The sequence below is a fragment of the Orycteropus afer genome, unplaced genomic scaffold (genome assembly GCF_000298275.1).
Source record: "Orycteropus afer afer isolate SDZICR_OR568_19922 unplaced genomic scaffold, OryAfe1.0 scaffold00384, whole genome shotgun sequence".
NCBI classification, from domain to species: domain Eukaryota; kingdom Metazoa; phylum Chordata; class Mammalia; order Tubulidentata; family Orycteropodidae; genus Orycteropus; species Orycteropus afer.
This window is the reverse complement of record NW_006921971.1, coordinates 1,724,767-1,743,647: the sequence shown is the minus strand read 5'-3', so window position 1 is coordinate 1,743,647 and position 18,881 is coordinate 1,724,767. Positions and strand designations below refer to the sequence as shown.

The window sequence follows — 18,881 nt, the reverse complement described above, 5'->3', positions numbered from 1 at the left end:
GAGTGGAACTGCCCTACAGTGTCTCCAAGGCTGTCAGTCTTCACAGAAGCAAAGCCCAAACCACACCCACTGCCGTGGAGTCCATTCTGACCCACAGCACCCCTAGAGGACAGAGTGGAACTGCCCCACAGGGTCCCCAAGGCTGTCAGTCTTCACAGAAGCAAAGCCCAAACCACACCGTCCGTCCAGAGTGTCTAATGATGCCTGATGGGCGCATTAAACAAAACCATTCTTGTCTTTCTACAGCCAATTGGTGCATTGAACCCTAAGAGAGCTGTGTTTTACGCGGAGCGGTACGAGACGTGGGAGGACGATCACAGCCCCCCGTACCACTACAACACACATTACTCAACGGCAACGTCCACCCTGTCCTGGCTCGTGAGAATCGTGAGTATCTCCGCAGAGCTGCAGCTTGCCTCGCACACCTTAAAGTTGTTCGCACAAGTAAATTAGGTAAAAATCAAACATACTCATTATTTGTTCAAACGAAGATTCCAAATCACTGAAACAGAAAGTAGAGACTTCTGGTTTCTGACAACAACTCTATGCCTTTTTTTTTTTTTTTTTTGGTCTCACTTGTAAAATCGGTTAGGCCAGTTTTTGTGAGCTTTTTAACCTGACTGAACACCAAGCCGTCTGTCTCCAGGGAACTCCTGCTGCTGGAGGCACTGTGGTGTCAGAGCTGAGCTGGGCCCCACGGGGTTTCCCGGGCTGAGTTTTCAGAAGTGCACGCCTTTCTTCAGCAGAGCCTGAGTGGACTAGGCCGCCAGCCGTTCAGTTAGCCTCCAAGCACTTAACTGTTGGTGCCGCCCAAGGATGCCCCTGGAAGCTGAGCCGGTTAAGAAGGAGGCAGACCTCCAGGGTGTATCTGGGTCCCTCCGTCCCCACCTCCCCCCTGCACACTGCGTGCACAGGCTGCTGTTTTCTCTCCTCTTTCCCTCTCACTCCTGCTTCGGTGGCAGGTATTTTATGATTTGAAAACCTCATTCTACTAGGACATAAGTATATTAAAGTTTCTTCCATCTTAAAAAAAAAAAAGAAAGAAAGAAACCCCCCTATGGCAGCCCACTCCGCAGTTACTTGCCTGTCTCTTCATCTGAGGTCAGACCCCTAGCAGGCCCTCCCATCCTGCCCTGCGCTACACTGTGTTCAGGCCCACTCTCATCCCCTTGTGGTTCTTAGTAGCCCAGTGGATTCCGACGGAGGGTGACCCCGTGTGTGCCAATTGCCCAGAGCGTTTTCAAGGTCGACTTTTCAGAAGCACGCCACCAGGCCCGGGTTGGTGAAGGCCCTGTGGGTGGGTTTGAATGACCCACCTTCCAGTTAGTAGTTCAGCACTTAACCATTTGCATGCCCAGTCTTTAGCCTGCTTGCTTTGGGCTCCTATTCTGGTAGCATAGTGGCTAAGACACTTGCCTGCTAACCAGACGGCTGGCGGTTCAAACCCACCAGCCACTCCTCGGAAGGAAGGTTGGGCAATCTACTTCCGTAGTGATACTGCCTCGGAAACCCAAGGAAGGGTCTCTATGAGTCAGGTTTGGCTTGACGGCACATAACAACAACAATAAGAACATCCATCCCTTTACTGAATGAGAGGTCATGGGCTACACGGCTAGACAGAGCTGCCCAATTCTGACCGTGCTGTTTCTGAAGCATTTGACTGTTGCTCACTTGTCCTTGAAATGCTTCCTCTCACACTTGCCCTGGGGGTGTCCTCTGCTGGGCCTCCTCCTACAGCCTCTATGTCCTTCCCAGTCTCCCGATTGGATCCCTCGGTGTTCTGTCCCCCACTATTGGGGGTCCATCACCCAGCTGTCAGCTACTCACATGCGGCCTCTGTCTTTGCCTCTGACTCCCGGGTGTTTCTACCTCAGCATCTCACAGTATAATAGGCAGCATTTCCGGAAATGAGTTAAGAAATGGACTCCTTGTCTCCCTCAGGGATATGCTATGGGACCTTCTATATTTCCTGTCTTAGAACATGGCACCGCCATTCATGCAGGAATCAGTGCCACCGTCATGCACTCAGGAATCAGTGCCACGGTCATACCCTGCGTGGCCAGTCTCAAAGCTGGGATGCCTTGCAGGGCGTTCCCTGTACTCTTCCAACCCCATGCACCACATCGGGGAGGACATACCAACGGTGCATCTCTCCAATCTGTCTCCTTTTCTCTGTTAACGCTGGGACTTCTCTGCTTGGTTTCCCATCATTTCCCATCTGTTGTTGTTGTTATATTCTGTCGAGTTGGCCCGACTCATAGCCACCCCTCCTTGGGTTTCCGAGGCAGTATTACTACAGAAGTAGGAGTGCCCAACCTTCCTTCCGAGGAGTGGCTGGTGGGTTTGAACCGCCAGACTTCCGGTTAGTAGTCAAGTGCCTTAGGCACTACGCTACCAGAGCTAGACTACCACAAAAACTCTCACCATATCTCTTGGCCTTTGGCCTGGCCTTCTCCGGTCTAGTCTAGTGAAGGCTGGAAGCCCTGAGTCCGATAGTCCGATTTCTTGTATGTTTTGAGACTATGAAAGACTGTGGAAGGCTTCAGAATGCTACATCCAATCCCTAAAACACTGTCCTCAGCGAGGTTTCCTCCCTCTACCAAGCACAGCACCCTGTTGTCTGAGGCTGACAGTGTCAGAGACGTTGGTGAGGCAGCACGTACTGAAGTGTGCGTCCCTGAGAAGGAGCTCTCCCTGCGCTCGGGTGAAACTCTCACGTGCAGGGCTCCCTCAGTCATCCTCCCCATGATGGGGAACAGTTACCTGCAGAAACAGTGTTAGAGTGTGTTTCAGGGAGCCCACAAACTGCCGGGAGGTGGCCCACTCCAGGCACTTGCTGTTACACGAGGAAACTTGTCAGATACGATTCCCATTTACAGGAACACAAAGTTTACATCCTTATCATCCTAAACCAGCATAAGAAGTAAAGAGAGCTCAGAGTAATGTACCCAAATCTAATTTTTAAAAAATTATAGTCTACAATAATAACTAAAGGGGAATACATACTGCTATTATGATTCCTTTTTTAGACCAAAGTTATTAACGTAATTGGTCCAATGATTGTCCTTAACTCTGTGAATTTAGATATTTTTGTAAAATGATTGTGAGCCAGCAGTTTCCTGAGAAATAATTTATTGCCCTCGCATGTTTAAACTATTAAAAGTTTAATTTCTTAATTTATTGGGAATTTTGGAATATTAGCTTTATATAAGTGCCTAGCATGGATCACACCTCAACATAAAGAAAATCAAAATCCTCACAACCGGACCAGTAAGCATTGATAAATGGAGAAAAGATTGAAGGCAAGGATTTCCTTTTACTTGGATCCATAATCAAGGCCCATGGAAGCAGCAGTCAAGAAATCAAACACACTGAATAGGGCAAATCCACTGCAAAACACCTCTTGAAAGTGTCACACGCAAAGATGTCACCTTGAGGACGAACGTGCACCTGGCCCAAGTTGTAGTATTTTCAGTTGCTTTGTAAACTCACACAGAAGCTGGGCGGTGAATGAGGAAGACCTGAGAAGAGTTGATGCCTTTGAGTTACGGTGTTCAGTTACGTTAGACGGTCAGAGAAACGAAGAAGTGCACTCTGGTGCTGCCTAGGAGCAGGGATGGTGACATTTCATCTCATGTGCTTTGGACATGTTGCCAACACAGACAGGTCCCTGGAGAAGGACGTCACGCTTGGTAAAGCCGAGGGTCAGAGGAAAAGTGGAAGGCCATCAACAAGACAGACTGACACGACACGGTGGCTGCAACATTGAAGCGTAGCGAGGCCTGTGAGGATGGTGCAGGCCGGGCACCGTGTCCTTCCGTTGTGCACAGGGCCGCTGTGTTACTGTTGTTAGATGCTGTGGAGTCGGCTCTGCCTATAGCTGACTCAGGCGAGGGTTACTGTCAGAAACAACCTGACAGCACCTAACAGCTACAGTGTAAGTGCCTTTTCATGTCTATGAAACAAGAAGTAAATATAGACTAAAGAACTAACTCTAGTTTGAGGGTGGTAATAATTGATCAACACCTTCCAAAAATAGGACCCTCAGACTCACAAAACAAAGAACAGCTTTTCTGAATGACAGCCCACAGACACATGGAGAGCTTGTAGCTTCGGTCCCCAATCAGCCAGAACGCAAAGCTGCACCCAGAAACACAGCATCACCAGTAAGATCTCTGAGAGATGGTTTCCTGTCCACTGAACATAAAGTATGTTCTGAACTGATTGGAGCTCACCAACAGGCTAACCGACAAGCCAACACCAAGACGAAGCTGTTAGATTCTCTGCTTACTGAGCAGTCAGGGTGTAACACCACACTCCCACTCATTGCTACTACCAGCAGGAACTGACTTAGTAGCTGTGCATGAAGGACGACAAAAGTAGAGTACCACTTGAGAAGACACCCGGAGAGGAAAGGACTCAGGAAAGGAAGTTGGACCCACTGCCTGGGCTCCTCCCTAGAACCAAGGAGAGGCCACCAGGGCGTCTGCAGCCCGTGAGAGGCGCTTCTTGAGCCACACCGTCCATTTGGTGCCATGGGGTTAGTCCACCGGCCATCTTGGAGGGTCTCCAGAATGGGTGGAGAAGGACATTTGTAGGAGATGTTCAACCAGAGAAGTTTCCACGTGGGCGGCTGGCCATGTCACCTCAGGTCCCGTCGGTCATGATCATTGTCACGGTCATCATTGTTGTAATCACTGCCCCTGTCAGGGACAGCAGGGTGCCCCTCTCAGTTACAGTGAGTGGAAGAAAAAGATTGAGTCTGAAACCACTTCTGAGAGAACATGATCACCTGAGCGGCTGTGAGAGGTGAGTGAGATAGTAAACGTGGTTCTGTCTGAAATGTGTCGGGTGGTACTGCACGGCTTTTATGTAACCAGAGTAGTCAAGCCAGAGTCACAAGCCTTATCCAAGTGCAGACCTATAAAAACGTGTTCATCAACAGCCAAGCTTAAATTAACTGGGAGGCAGAAATGGTTAAATGCTTGACTACCAGCCCAAGTGCTGACGGTTCAAACCCACCGAGGCTCCTTTGAAGACAGGCCCGGAGGCTGCCGCTGAAAGGGCCCAGCCCTGGAAACCCCACGCGACATGGTTACACTCTGCACAGGCTGGGCCACCGTGATGGCGGTCGACTCAGCAGCAAGCTGACAGCTAGCGCATCCCTGCCGAGCTCAGTCCTCTCTGGTAAAGCTGAGTCACCCGCGTCAACTCGGGGACCCCGACAGCGACAGGACCCGGCATCACAGCCCCTTCCTTTGATCTGATGTGTTCCGTGCCCGACCTCTTAGCCGTGGGTGGGGTTTGCCTTTGACTTTCACGTGGGATGAGGAGAAGGAGAAAAGGACTCCAAGAGCAAAGGGACATGAGGAAAGAACACGGGTGACAAAGCGCAAAGCCTCTGACACAGACACAGGCTGCGAAACGAGGAGAGGAGGCTGGAGAGAGTGTCCGGGCCCCGATGGATTCTCCCATCTACTCACTGAAAGGCAGGGAGGTCGTTAGAAGTAGCCGTGCCCTCAAAGGGGACAAAGGACAGGTGGGAAGAGGGTGTCAGGAGAAGGGTGTGTCCCACTGCCACGTGCTTCCCTGCCCTGCCCCTCAGTTTTTCAGGACCAGAGAGTGCCACTGTTTTCATCTCTGGCAAAGTCCCTGAAGGTTTGCGTGGTACTTGGTCCCGCACGTCGGATGAATGAGCAGAACAGGGAACTATGTGGGAAACAGGTCATCGACACTCACCTCTAAACAATCAGTTATGAGTTTCCGCCAGCACGTCACCGCTACAGCCGCTGGAGGCCCCGGAAGATGGGAATCCCGTCAGGAAGCAGCTGTGGCCTTACAGCCGTTGTCCGTCAGGCCTGTGCAAGGGCTGCTTGGGACAGTCGGGGTGCACTTCTGCAGTGCCCTCCCCCCACTTCCTAAACTTGGCGACTATCAACCTCTGAAAACGGTTCATATCAAGTTATCTTTCGACTCTGCCCGTCAGAGGTGTTCTCGGCAAATCTTTGTTAAGGGCTGAAAAATGGCAAATGTTATCACCTGGGTTGGGGGAGAGATCAGAGTTAGTGGCTGATCCATGAGGCAGAGCCTCGCGTATGTCAGTGGGTCTGGACTCACACCTAGCGATGGTTGTACAACAGGAAGTCAAGTCTGCTCTCTGAAACACTGACGCCCGCTGCCTAGAAGAGAAAACACGTGTCCTCCGTCAGCATCCCAGAGTTGGGAAGATTGTTGGGTGAAGGGAGGAGGCTCACGACACGGACTGGCACAGTGGCTGCCACGACAGGCTCAAGCGTGGCAGTGGTCACGAGGCTGGCCAGGCCCGGGCGGTGTCTTGTGCTGTACACGCAGTCGCTCTGAGTTGGGCTGACTCGACGACTCCTGACGACAGCAACAACGTTATGTGTCATGCACTTGAGGCTGGCACAGGCCGGGGCGGTGTTCTATTCCGTTGTACGCAGGGTCGCTCTGCGTGAGGCTGACTCCACGGCTCCTGACAACAGTCTTTGGTGAGACATGTAGCAGTGACTTAGACAGGAAAGAAACTCTGTTTTTCCTTTGACAGGCAGTCCCCGGAGTATGAACGAGTTCCTAACTGTCTAAGAGTTTGTGGATCAGTTGGAACAGGTCCACGCGGTTCTCTTTTGGTCGCACTTTAGTGCGAGGAGAGGCTCAAAGCCTTTCATTGATTTAAAAGCTGCGTGTACAGCAAGCGAGGGTAATTGTGATGAAATATTTGTTGCAAGGAGGGGTTGTGTGGTCGTTTCAAGGCAAGGGCAAGTTGACATAACATTACAAGACAGGCATACGGGCGGGGCATTTGTGTTAGGTGGGTGCACTCCTTGCAGAGATCGGTGATGGGGGGTGGAGGGGCTGTGTGTGCACGGGGAGACAGCTCGGGGGCCGAGAGTGCATGGGGGGACACAGGGGTGCGTGGCCGTGGGGAGGAGGTGGGAGGGGAGCTGCTGCCCTGTCGGAGGTTAAAGGCGGGGTCGTGCACGGTGCGTGTGGGCTACTGTGTGGAGGGTGAATTTGCTCTGTGGGCCTTCACCCAAACCGCAGTGAAGAGTTAGAACAAAAAAGAAAGCAAGGCATCCCGGAGGTGCCCTCACTCAAAGATGGCGGCCCACCACCCCTTTGTGGGTGGCTCTCCACAGTCCTGACAGGAATCCAGGGCTGCACGACAGGCCCCTGGCAGGGCTCACGGTGCCTCTCCCAAGTCTCCCATTCCAAGGGCTCACCCTGTAGTTTTCCCACAGTGATTACTGGGACAAATCACTGAAATGGTCAGCTTTGGGGTCTGCTCCTGTTTCGTTTTGTCTCCCGCCACAGCAGTGGTTTGAAACCCTGTGTGAAGGGGCCATTGCGAGTTTTCCAAAGTCAGACATTCGTAACCCAGGGACTGCATGTGTTAAAGACACATTATGTTTATATTATACTTATATTGGGAGTTCTGGTGGTGTGGTGCCTAAGTCACTTGACTGCTAACCAGAAGGCTGGCGGTTCAAACCCACCAGCCACTCCTCAGAAGGAAGGTTGGGCAATCTACTTCCGTAGTGATACCGCCTCGGAAACCCAGGGAGGGGTCGCTATGAGTCGGGGCCAACTTGACGGCACCTAACAACAACAACAACATACTTATATTATTTAAAAAACTATACATTGTATTAAACATTTTGCTCTTACCTATATCCCCATCACCATAGTACCTGATGTGTTCACTTGTGCTCAACACACATTTATTACCCAGTATAAGCCCAGAATTGTGGTCAGTGCCGGGGACACAGGGGCCAGTAGAACTGAAGGCACTAAAGTCAGGTGGCAGCGTCTGTGGACCCAGTGTGCGGGACTCCAGCAGTACACAACTGGCTCTGTGTATACAGTTGGCAATCATTGTAACTCTGTCAGGAAAGGCACTTCGAGCTTTCTCTATATTATCTTACTCCATTATTTAATTCCCGTAATTACCCAAAAGGTTTTATCATCCTCAGTTTACATAGATGAAGGGTCTGAGACAGAATTTTGTAAATGAGAGAGAAAGTCCCTTATCTAAGATAGTAATACTCCCTCCAAGACACACACTCACCAAACCAAACCACACCCACTGCCGTGGAGTCCATTCTGACCCACAGCACCCCCAGAGGACAGAGTGGAACTGCCCCACAGGGTCTCCAAGACTGTCAATCTTCACAGAAGCAAAGCCCAAACCACACCCAGTGCCTGGAGGGGATTCTGACCCACAGCGCCCCTAGAGGACAGAGTGGAACTGCCCACAGAGTCTCCAAGGCTGTCAATCTTCACAGAAGCAAAGCCCAAACCACACCCACTGCCGCCAGTCCATTCTGACCCACAGCGCCCCTAGAGGACAGAGTGGAACTGCACCACAGGGTCTCCAAGGCTGTCAATCTTCACAGAAGCAAAGCCCAAACCACACCCACTGCTGTGGAGTCCATTCTGACCCACAGCGCCCCTAGAGGACAGAGTGGAACTGCACCATAGGGTTTCCCAAGCTGTCAGTCTTTACGGAAGTAGAGTGCCTCATCTGTCTGTGGCGCGACTGGTGGGTTCCAACTTCTGACCTGCAGGTTCGCAGCTCAATGCTTTAACTACTGTGCCACCAGATCTCTTTAGATACACACTTAGAACTGTCGTATCTCATTCAGTTTTCTGCCGCTGCCTCTAGGATTTCTATATTGCCTTTTTAATTAAATTAATTTAGTGATCAGACACACATATGTTTGATAGTGAATTAAAAGTCTTCAAATTAATTCCTGAGAGGCATCGCATGCATTTTTTCCCCCCTAACTTAATTTGGGCGGCATCTCTGTCTCTCACAAAGCTCATAGTCTTACCCGACAGCTCGGTCTCCTGGGTGCCTGTCTGACTCAGATGCGTCTTTGAATGTAAAGCGCGAACGCTGAATGTGTGAGGAGCTCCTGACATGGTTCTCTCTAGGTCTCGCTGTGGGGCCCAGTCCTGGGTGACGGGGAATCGTCACAGAATGGTGGCAGTGTCTAAAGTATTTGTCTCATTCGGCCTTTCTTTCGTGCCCTCACTGGGTCCGTTATACACTGAGCTACCTCCACGTACTGGAGCCATGTAACCGTTGGAGATAAAACAGAGACTAAGACAGACGTTGTGTTGTACACAGGGTCGCCGCATTGGAGCCGGCTTAACGGCATCTGAAAACAACATGATAGACGTGGAGGTTGCCCGTCTAGTGAAGAACACGGACAGGTTCATCAGTTAGTGAGCCGCGTGACAGCCTCTTCGGTGCTGTGTTTAAGGAAGCCCAGCTTCCTGTTAGGAGCCCTGGTGGCCCAGAAAGTTGAGCACTTGGTTGCTAACCAAATGATTATGTGTTGAGACCCACCCCGTGGCTCCATGGGACAGAGACCTGGGATCAGCTCCTGTGAGCACCACCTGAGAAACCCTCTGAGAGACTTCCTCTCCATCACATGGGGTCGCTAGAGTCACCTTACCGGCAGTCAGCAAGAGCGTGGGCACATGCCGGGTCCCTGGCCAACGGGAGTCTGTCAGGAGAACACGGCCATGGTGGCTGAGAGTCCAAGGATGAAGAAGCCGTCAGGTCAGGATAGGGAGGGCGCGTCACATACAAAGGGCAGGAAGTGAGAGAAGGTGACATGAGGCGTGAGACAGGAGGGTGACAGAGACATGCAGGGGAGAAGGCCCCAGGCTGGCACCCTGGGAAGACACGCTCGGCAGGTTCGACCTCTCGCGAGGTCTGATGAGCGGCCGCAAGGCTGTAAGCATGTTTGGAGTTTATAATAAAAGGCCTTCTGACACATGTGATGCTGATCAGTCCACAGACCGTCACAGGTGGTCTGATGGGCACTCCCTACCTCATTCCACACGACCCTGAACAGTCCGCAGACGACTGTCTTATGTCAGTGTTCATACACGTGGCCTCCAACATGAGCAGGAAAACCAGAGTTAGAAGCGGCTGGTGCACGCCACTACTGCCAACCACTCAGAAAGGGGTCAAGATTGGAGATGCTGGGTGGTGGGAGAACGCTGTGGAACAAAACTCAAAATTCTGAAAAAGACCAGGCTTCCTTGTCTGATGAAGCCCAGTGAGACCCCCGAGACCGTGGCCCCGAGTCACCCTTTGGGCCTGGAATTGAACTCACTCCCGGGCTTCCCGGAAGGAAGGTTGGGCAATCTACTTCCATAGTGATACCACCTCGGAAACCCAAGGAGGGGTCGCTATGAGTCAGGTCTGACTTGAGGGCAGTGCATTAGTTAGCCAGTCCCGGGCTTCCAGCCAAACACTAGACAGGCGCGCATGTGCGTGAATGTTTACACCCGGAGAGGTGCTCATAGAAAGATCAGCGATGGGAGATGAGCAGGATGGCATTCGCCCAGGGGGAGAGCTCCGAGGGCAGGAATGCACCGCGTAGGGAAGAAGGATGCAGGGAAGAGGTTAGCACGGGGAGGAAGTAGGAAGAGGACCGTGACATTGTGGGGTTTGCAGTCAATGCCATGGAACAAAACGTGTGTGGGCTGCTGTGCAGAAAATGAATTTGCTCTATAAACTTTCACCTAAATCACAGTAGTAGTTATATATATATATATTTAAAAATTAAAAGAAAGCCTGAGTTCTGAATTGACAGTAATGCAAAGTCACTTATCATAAAATCAAGGTCCTTTGGTGTTGCCAACAGTTTGGGCTTGACCGCTACCCAGAAGGTCGGTGGTCTCTCACACGTGCGGTCCCCGTGGCTCACAGCTGGACTCCACAGCAGACGGTTCCGTTCTTTTGTTATGTTGTGGTTGGGTACCGTCACATCGGTGGTTTCGAACTGCCAGCCTTTCAGGTGCCAGCCGGGCGCTTACCCCTTGCACCGCTCATGACCTTAAATCTCTTGGAAAGGCTCTGAGTCATGCATGGGTCAGAACGCAGAAATGCCTGTCATCAGTTGGAGAATGTGAGGACCCCGTGGGTTGTCAGGTCGGAAGGAAGAAGCCTGAGGAACAGCATGCCTGGCCCGGGCTGCGGAGCCCCTCGGCCCCGGCTGTCTGGCCTGGGCACGTTGCCAGGACCCTGCGTTGGTCCGGCCTCACAGGGGCTTCGGGGACGGTCACGGTGCACTTTAGAGGGAGGCACGCGGTGTAGACCAAGCAAACCAACTCCTGATTTTGTTTTCTGCTCAGGAACCGTTTACAACCTTCTTCCTCAATGCAAATGATGGAAAATTCGACCACCCCGATCGGACCTTCTCATCCGTGGCCCGGTCTTGGAGAACCAGCCAGAGGGACACTTCCGACGTGAAGGTAGGCCGTCTTACTCACAGACGCCGGCTGGATTCCCAAACGTGCGTCCGTTTGGTTTCTTTTATGCAAACGAGCATGTAACACATCTTGCACTGCCGTTCTCTTCCGTCCCATTTTCTAATTATACGATCGGTCTCGCGTGAAGGGAGCCTAAAGACGAGATTTGAGCCTCCCGGAAAATGGCGCAGAGCTCTCGCACGCCGTCCCCCCCTGCACGGTGTCTCCGTGCAGAGCATTCCGGGCTCGCTTGGATGGAATAATCAGGAGACAGAGCGAAAAGCCCAGGAATTGCCTTTCCCGCTGTTAACTCAATATTGGGCCACCCCATAAAACACAGCAGGAATTGGATTTGACCTTAAAGTGTCATATTGTTACAGCTTGCCCGGCTTGGGGTTTGCATAGCCTCAGGCAATTAATAAAGCATTAATGACAGCCATTTAAAATGTAGGCTTTCCCGTGCAGCCGCGGTCACACTTGCCTGTGCCTGGGGACAATGGGCAACAATACACAGCAGATTAAACCAGCCCCACACTGTACCGGCAACAGCCGGGGATCGGTCGGTTTACAGTGGCTGCGACTCCCTCCTGTGAAATACAGAGATGGCTTCCCCACTGCCCTGCGCTCCGCTCAAGGGAACATGGGCTCGTTCGAAACAATAGCATGCACTACTTCTTCTCCCTTGAGAATAGGATTGTAGGATGGGGTGAATGTGTAGGTGTGTGTCTGTCTTATTTTAAGCCTTTTTCCTTCAAGGAGAGTTTTTTTCCCTCATTGTCATTTAGACTGACTGAAAAATGTATGGCCTCGTTGCACCTGCGGTTTTACCAAAGACAACAAAAGGCGGTGGGTTAAAGTCAACACTGCCACGAACATGTGCACGCTTACCTACTGCACGACATTTTTAAAGGCAATTATAGTGTCGCTGGGAGCTCCGGTGCACAGCTAAAGCACCTGCTGACCAGAAGGTTGGCGGTTGGGACCTACCACCCACCCCACAGGAGAAAGATGAAGCGCTCTGCTTCCGTAGCAGTTGAAGCCTTGGAGACCCCTGGGGGCAGGTCCCCTGGGTCCTGAAGCTACACTGGGAGTTGGAACGGACTTGATGTCAGTGGGTTTTTTCACAGTGTTGCTAAACTATAAGAAGATGGGATGAGAAAGACAACTGTGTTCAGTTCTTTTTCAAAGCAGACAACCACGGAAATGGGTCCAGGTGGATGGTAGCCTGCGTCCTGTGTGTTTGATTATGGCCCTCGGAGTTCATGGAGATGAGCATGAATTTATGCACACAGTGTATTCACACTTATGCATACAGTGTATTCACACTTGGGGAAACATAGGTATATTAAACTCAGACGACCACATTTTCTTCTCATGTCTCATAACTTCACTGAGCAATTAAACCGTAAAATACCCATAAACCATCATTTACAATGCTGCTGCTACCAAAAGGTCAGTGGTTTGAATCCACCAGTCATTCCCCAGGACAAAGATGTGGTCAGTTGGCTTAAAGATGACAGCATAGAAACCCTGTGGGCAGTTCCACTCTGTCCTCTAGGGGCGCTGTGGGTCAGAATGGACTCCACGGCAGTGGGTGTGGTTTGGGCTTTGCTTCTGTGAAGATTGACAGCCTTGGAGACCCTGTGGTGCAGTTCCACTCTGTCCTCTAGGGGCGCTGTGGGTCAGAATCGACTCCTCAGAACAGGGTTTAATGGGTTCTCAGTGAAATCAGGGTTTAATGGGTTCTCAGTGAAATCAGGGAAATAGTCAGTGCTTGCTTCCTAGCACTGTGAGAATTAACAGGAAGTGGGAGTCTGTCCACTTACCTTGCACAGTAGCATCTGGAGCTAGCACCATATTCCTAAGACACTGAGTAGCTAGTTCACACATGTGTAAACAGTTAACACCACCCATTGCTTACCAAAGGCCGGAGGTTCAGGCACAGCCAGGGGAAGCTCTGAAGAGAGGCCTGGCTGTCTACTTCAGAAACAGCGTTGAAAGCGCTGTGGAGCACGGTCCTACCCTGACACGCCAGGTCGCCGGAGTCAACTCAGTGAGGACCAGTGGGTTTTTTCATCTCTGTCTTAATGCCTGCTGTCACATTTGAGATTATTTCTTAATTGCGAGCTCCCTCCCTCCATCACTGCCATCGAGTCGGCCCCGAGGCCTGGGGACCCCTCCCTGGTTTCCGAGGCGGCGTCACTGCAGTGGTGGGTTGCCTTCCTTCCCAGGGGCGGCTGCAGAGCCACCTTATGTCCAGGCAGCCCACGACGAAGGCCTGTTCCCTGCCATTTGACGCCATCATCACAGAAGGAAATGGCTTCTCACCGTGACTGAGAGGGCCCCCTTCACTCCCCACACGGTGTCCCGCCCTCCTACTGTGGGCGGCCCCAGCCAGAGCGTCAGCCTTTGCCTCCGTCCCGGGACCCTCCATGCTGCCCCAAACCACCCGCTCCACCAAACACAACCCGAGGCAGCGGGCCAACGTCAAAGCCGCCGCGTCCTGCCCGGCACGTGCGGCCCGCTCCTCGGCTGCCCTCCGGGGCGGCTGGGAGCTGTCAGGCACTTTGACTTTTCAGAAAGGTTGGTGGCTGGCATTCTGTTAATGACTGTGGTCGTCTGCCTTTGGGTCACGTCGTCCAGGCCAGCCCAGCCGGGACTGTGAGTGACCGGGGAGGCCACTCGGTGTCACAGCTGCGCTGCAGACACGCAGGTCCCCTCTTGTTTCCCCGAAAGGCCTGATGTTCCTTTACAGGCACCTCAGCCCCCTGCGTGGGTCTCAGGTCGCTCTGATTCTCGGTCCTCTAACGCCTCGCCGGAACCTTCCGTGGTAGGCGCTGTGCCTGAATGTCTTCCCACAGGAAGGGCCCCTTTACGGGCCGCGAGCCGCCCGTGGACGGCGCAGCTCCGTGGGGCTGCCTTGTTCTCCCGGTCTCGCAGGCACCTTTGACAGGGCGCAGACCCCTTCGCTACCGCTCTTGCTAAGAACCCTACCTCAAATCACAGAAGGACAAATACGGCATCAGTTCATTATCGTAAATAGTCATGGACAGGTTCATATATGGAAACTTTCCTGGTTGGGGGAGGGGAGGGGAGGGAACACTGCAAGGATGAAAAATAATAAGTAAGTAAAGAAAAGAATCCTACCTCAGGACGCCCAGTGCGTCTTCCTTCTCTGACCGCTTTCCGCCTTTCGCAGGGTCCGGCTCTTGCAGCTCTTGGTGGACAATGGTTGGCTTGCTTTTCATGGGCAGTTTGTCTTTCTCTCTGATTTTTACCTTTGAGCCCCAGCCTGCTGTGAGCTCTTGATAACCTCTGTGTGGCCGTGGGAGGTCCTCCCACTGGGACTGTGGTCACAGGCTGTGGCGTTAGTGGCCTTGCACCGCCTTGCCCAGTCATCGTCCACAAAGGAAACCTCCGGCCTCGGTGTGCGCACCCTCACGCGCCTTGTCTGCACAGACATTGCAGCCATTGCTCCATCTGCTGAGGGAAAAGTGCAGTCTCTTTGTTGGTCCTTGCATTTCTATAACTAGGAGAAAACCAGTATGTTTCATGTATTTATTTATTTATTGACCTGAAAACTGATTCGTATGGTTTGCCCATTTGTCGACTGAGTTGTCTTTTGCTCATGGATTTGAAGAAAGATCTTAGAAATTGCAGAGAGTTGCAGTGCATGTTGGTTTGGAGTCTTGCACAACTTTGTTGTGTTTCAGTCGTATGTTTGGGCTTGTGTGTATGTGTGTGCCCCGCCCAAATGTACCGTCTTTCCCTTTATAGCATCTGAATTTGGGGTCCTCATAACCATATAGTTATGGGTAGGGTCCTAATCCTAACCCTAACCATAACCCTAGCCCTAAACCTAGCCTAGGGAGCTCTGGTAGCCTAGCGCCTAAGGCACTTGACTGCTAACCAGAAGGCTGGCGGTTCAAACCCACCAGCCACTCCTCGTAAGGAAGGTTGGGCAATCTACTTCCGTAGTGATACCACCTCGGAAACCCAAGGAAGGGTCGCTATGAGTCGGGGCCAACTCAATGGCAAATAACAACAACAAGAATCTAGTAACAGGTTATGTATTTTAGGTTATATATATTTAGTAACGGGAGCTCTGGTAGCATAGTGGCTAAGACACTTGCCTGCTAACCAGACGGCTGGCGGTTCAAACCCACCAGCCACTCCTCGGAAGGAAGGTTGGGCAATCCTACTTCCGTAGTGATACTGCCTCGGAAACCCAAGGAGGGGTCGCTATGAGTCGGGGCCGACTCGATGGCACATAACAACAACAACAACAACAATATTTAGTAACACTGGTGATGACTTGAGCATTTTCCAAACTCATTTTTAAATGTTGTCATTTAAACTATATATTGTTTCATTTTCTTTAAAATGATAGCAGATTTAACAGGGAAGAATATATCATTAAAAGTCATAACAGTTTTTTGAATTATGTTTTCAAAGCTAAGACTTTTTTTTTTTTCCTCACTTCCTAACCCTAAGCTGTTAAAACATACTACTTTTATTTTTTTAATAAAAAAAGAGGAAGACCCTCGCAGCGATCGACTGGCCCAGTGGCCCCAGTGGCCCAAGCACGGACTGGCTGTGAGGGTGGCCCAGGACCAGGCTGTGCTGTTCCATTGCACGCGGGGTCGCTGGGAGCCCGAACCCACCAGGCAGCACCTAACAGCACCCTTTTTTCAAGGAGCTGTGTTTCCAGTTCAGAGCCTCATCTCTGCAGTATCGCCAGGCAGACCATCATCCTGAGAGAAGTGGGGAGGACAAGGGGGCTTCCCTCTCTGTCTCGGTCACTGCCAGTCTCTTCTCGTGGTGATTAGGGTCGTGGGCAAAGCAGGCATGTCGGGGGGCCCTCTTTCAGAGAGCTATCTCCTGGGTCTGCTCAGATGAGTTAGCTCTCAAATTATTGTTACTTTTTTTAAAAAAATGTCCCTTCTCTGTTCCCTAGTCTTGGTAGCAATGACATTCGGCCGCCTTGGTCTGTCCGCTCACTCACGTAGCTCCCTTCAGAAGTAAAAAGTGCTCCCTGAGTAGCTGCATAGACGACAGTGAAGGTAGCCGTGGCAGAAATGTCATTAAGGTGACACAGTGTAAATTAATACAGTTAATGGAGGGGCCGGCCACCAGCTCATTGGCCTGTTATGAGCGCCTGTGGAATTAACGGATGCCAGGGGTTCAATCTTCTGGAAGGACAAGAAACAAAAGGTGCTGCGGCTTTAAAACCTGGCGGGGAATTCCGTGAGAGAGGGGAGAACTCCTGGGCTGGATTTGATTTCACTCGGAAGCCATAAAACGGCCTCGCTCTCAGCAGATCCATTAAACGGAACTGTCAGACTTGAAGCAGTGGGTATACAATTATGATAGTATTAATAGCGGCCTTCTATCATGCTCAGACAGACTTCAAGTCCAATTCCTCAGCAGCTTGGACTTGTCGTAAGCTTGTAAATTAGAAATTGTGTTTGAGGATATTTTCTTATTAGAGACAGAACGCACATAATGCTATTAACGGCACCACGGGGCTTTAGCGGGGCTGTTAAAATAAACGAGAGATCGCACTTGCAGACACAGAGCCTGTTACCATATTCATTGTGCCATTTCTCAAACAATGCTTGGTGTCTCTCTGCGCCCTTCTCCAGTGAAGAAATTTTAAACCGCGTGTCCTCTTCCCTCTGTGCGGACAAAGAGGCCGATGACCAGAAGGTCAGTGGGACGGACACACAGCCCTGCTGCCGTGCGAGGTGGGCGCTGGGGCAGGACATGCTTCGGGCAGGGCACCGACGCCTCGCCACGGCAGCACCCTTCCTGTGGACTCGCCCTCGCTAGTTTTCAGACAGGCTTTGTCGGTGGTGAACGGATGCCATCCTCAAGCTGTCCTGTGAGGTCGCCAGCTTTATCCCCGTCCTGTAAAGACGCTTAGGGCAGCTCCCTGACTTGCCTCCATTCACCCCGCGAGGAAGGAGCTGGCCTCACGGCCCCTGAGCGCTCTGTTGGGTTATTTCCAGCGTGTGCGCAGCCGCCACGTTGCCTGCCTCTTCTCCCTGACCATATCCGGCTGCTCTGACAGTCTCGGGGCCACCAGTCAAACTGTCCTCCAGTCATTTGTTGCTGGGGACAAAACACCCCGGAACGTAGTGCCTCAACTAACAGCCACCACCTCGATTTCCTCTCAGTTCGGTGGATGGAGCCAGGCTGGTCAGGCCCAGCTTTGCTTTGATCCACGGGTGTCAGCGAGGCTGGTGCTTCCAGAGCAGAAAGACACGAGAGGGCTTTGCTCGCGGTCGGGTGTCTCAGCTGGGACGGCTGGGAGTTGCCTGGTCCCATCTCACCTTGCATGATGGCTGGCTTCTGAGAGGACCAAAGAAAAAGGCTGCAAGTCCTCTTAAGGCCTAGGCCCCAAAGTCACATAGGGCCACCTCCACAGCACTCTCTGCCAAAGTAAGAGCCAGGGTCACCCACCGAGACTAGGAGAGAAGTGCATTCCACTCCCCGGGGAAATGAGGGACAAGGTCACATTTCAGAAAGACGGGGTGCTTGGAGGCAGTGTTGCTGGTGGCCGTCTCTGGAAACCACTTGCCCGGGGCTCTCTGTGGGCTCCGTTGTCTGGGTTCCTCCTGTGGGAAATGTGCACCCCACTTGTGCCCCCCAAGGCTCACCTCATCACTGTGTCAGGCCCTGAGTCTAGTGGCTGTCCACCCCATACAGACCTGCGAACCAACAGGTCAGTCGTCTCGCATGGACTCAGCGTGCAGTGCTAAGGCGCGACCAGCTCAGCCTCAGTGGCCCACTCATTCAGAAAGCGGTTTGCGGGCTTTATCAGACCCTCTGGTTCACAGTGGTTCTGAAATCCAGCCGGGCACGTGAGCCACTTCCTGGACCCAGGGCAGGGAGTGCCCACAGCTGGGGCCTGGGCACGCTGCCAGGCATGCGTGGCACCCCAGCCACCCTTCCCCACGGCCCGCATCCTCCGGGTCCTCGGCCTGGCCACCGACTCACCTGTACTTTTCCATGAAGAATGGCCTTGTGGGTGTGCGTAGGCTTCTCAGCGAGCTTCTTGACCCCGGACCACTGAGGACAAGGCTGTTTTACTCATGTTGGCACAGCTCCCATAAATGAGTGTGGGCTTCCTCTGTGTCGAATCGTAGGCCACAGTTGGGCAAAACCCACACCTGCAGGTCTCTTGCAGACAGGCTCCTCTCCGCTCCGGGCCGTGATTTCGGGGGACTGTGTTCACGTGGAGTCAGCAAGCTGCTCCCTTAAGTCGTGCTCAGCGCTATGAACAATTCGGTTCGGGGGCACTCCCTCGATTTGAGCTTCACCTGAGGGCCACACGTTACTGGCCACGCCCCGGGTTCGACCGCTGGCCCGAGCCCGTTCTTGGTTGAAAACCTTCCTCTGCACGCAGAGATGGTCCTAGGCGCCCATCTTTCGAGCTTCAGTTTCTTCCTGGCTCCCCTCTCCCTGGCAGTTTTTCAACGATCCGACAGAGCTAGAGACCACTGGCCCCTTCCAGCCTGGACACCTCAGAGCCAGAACCCCAGGTCCTGCGACGCTCCCGGTCTCTCCGGTTCCGGCAGGCGGCC

The 18,881-nt window shown here is 52.3% G+C and overlaps 1 protein-coding gene across 1 annotated transcript in view; it reads left to right on the top strand.

Annotated features, from left to right (window-relative positions):
* NBEA (neurobeachin) overlaps nt 1–18,881 on the top strand; it is a gene marked incomplete at its 5' end in the record, with an annotated part of 985,874 nt that overhangs the window by 888,645 nt on the left and 78,348 nt on the right. Inside the window, 2 exons of the mRNA XM_042782600.1 lie at nt 247–387; nt 11,176–11,295. Coding sequence (XP_042638534.1) covers nt 247–387; nt 11,176–11,295 — 261 coding nt within the window. The remainder of the gene's footprint in view (nt 1–246; nt 388–11,175; nt 11,296–18,881) is intronic.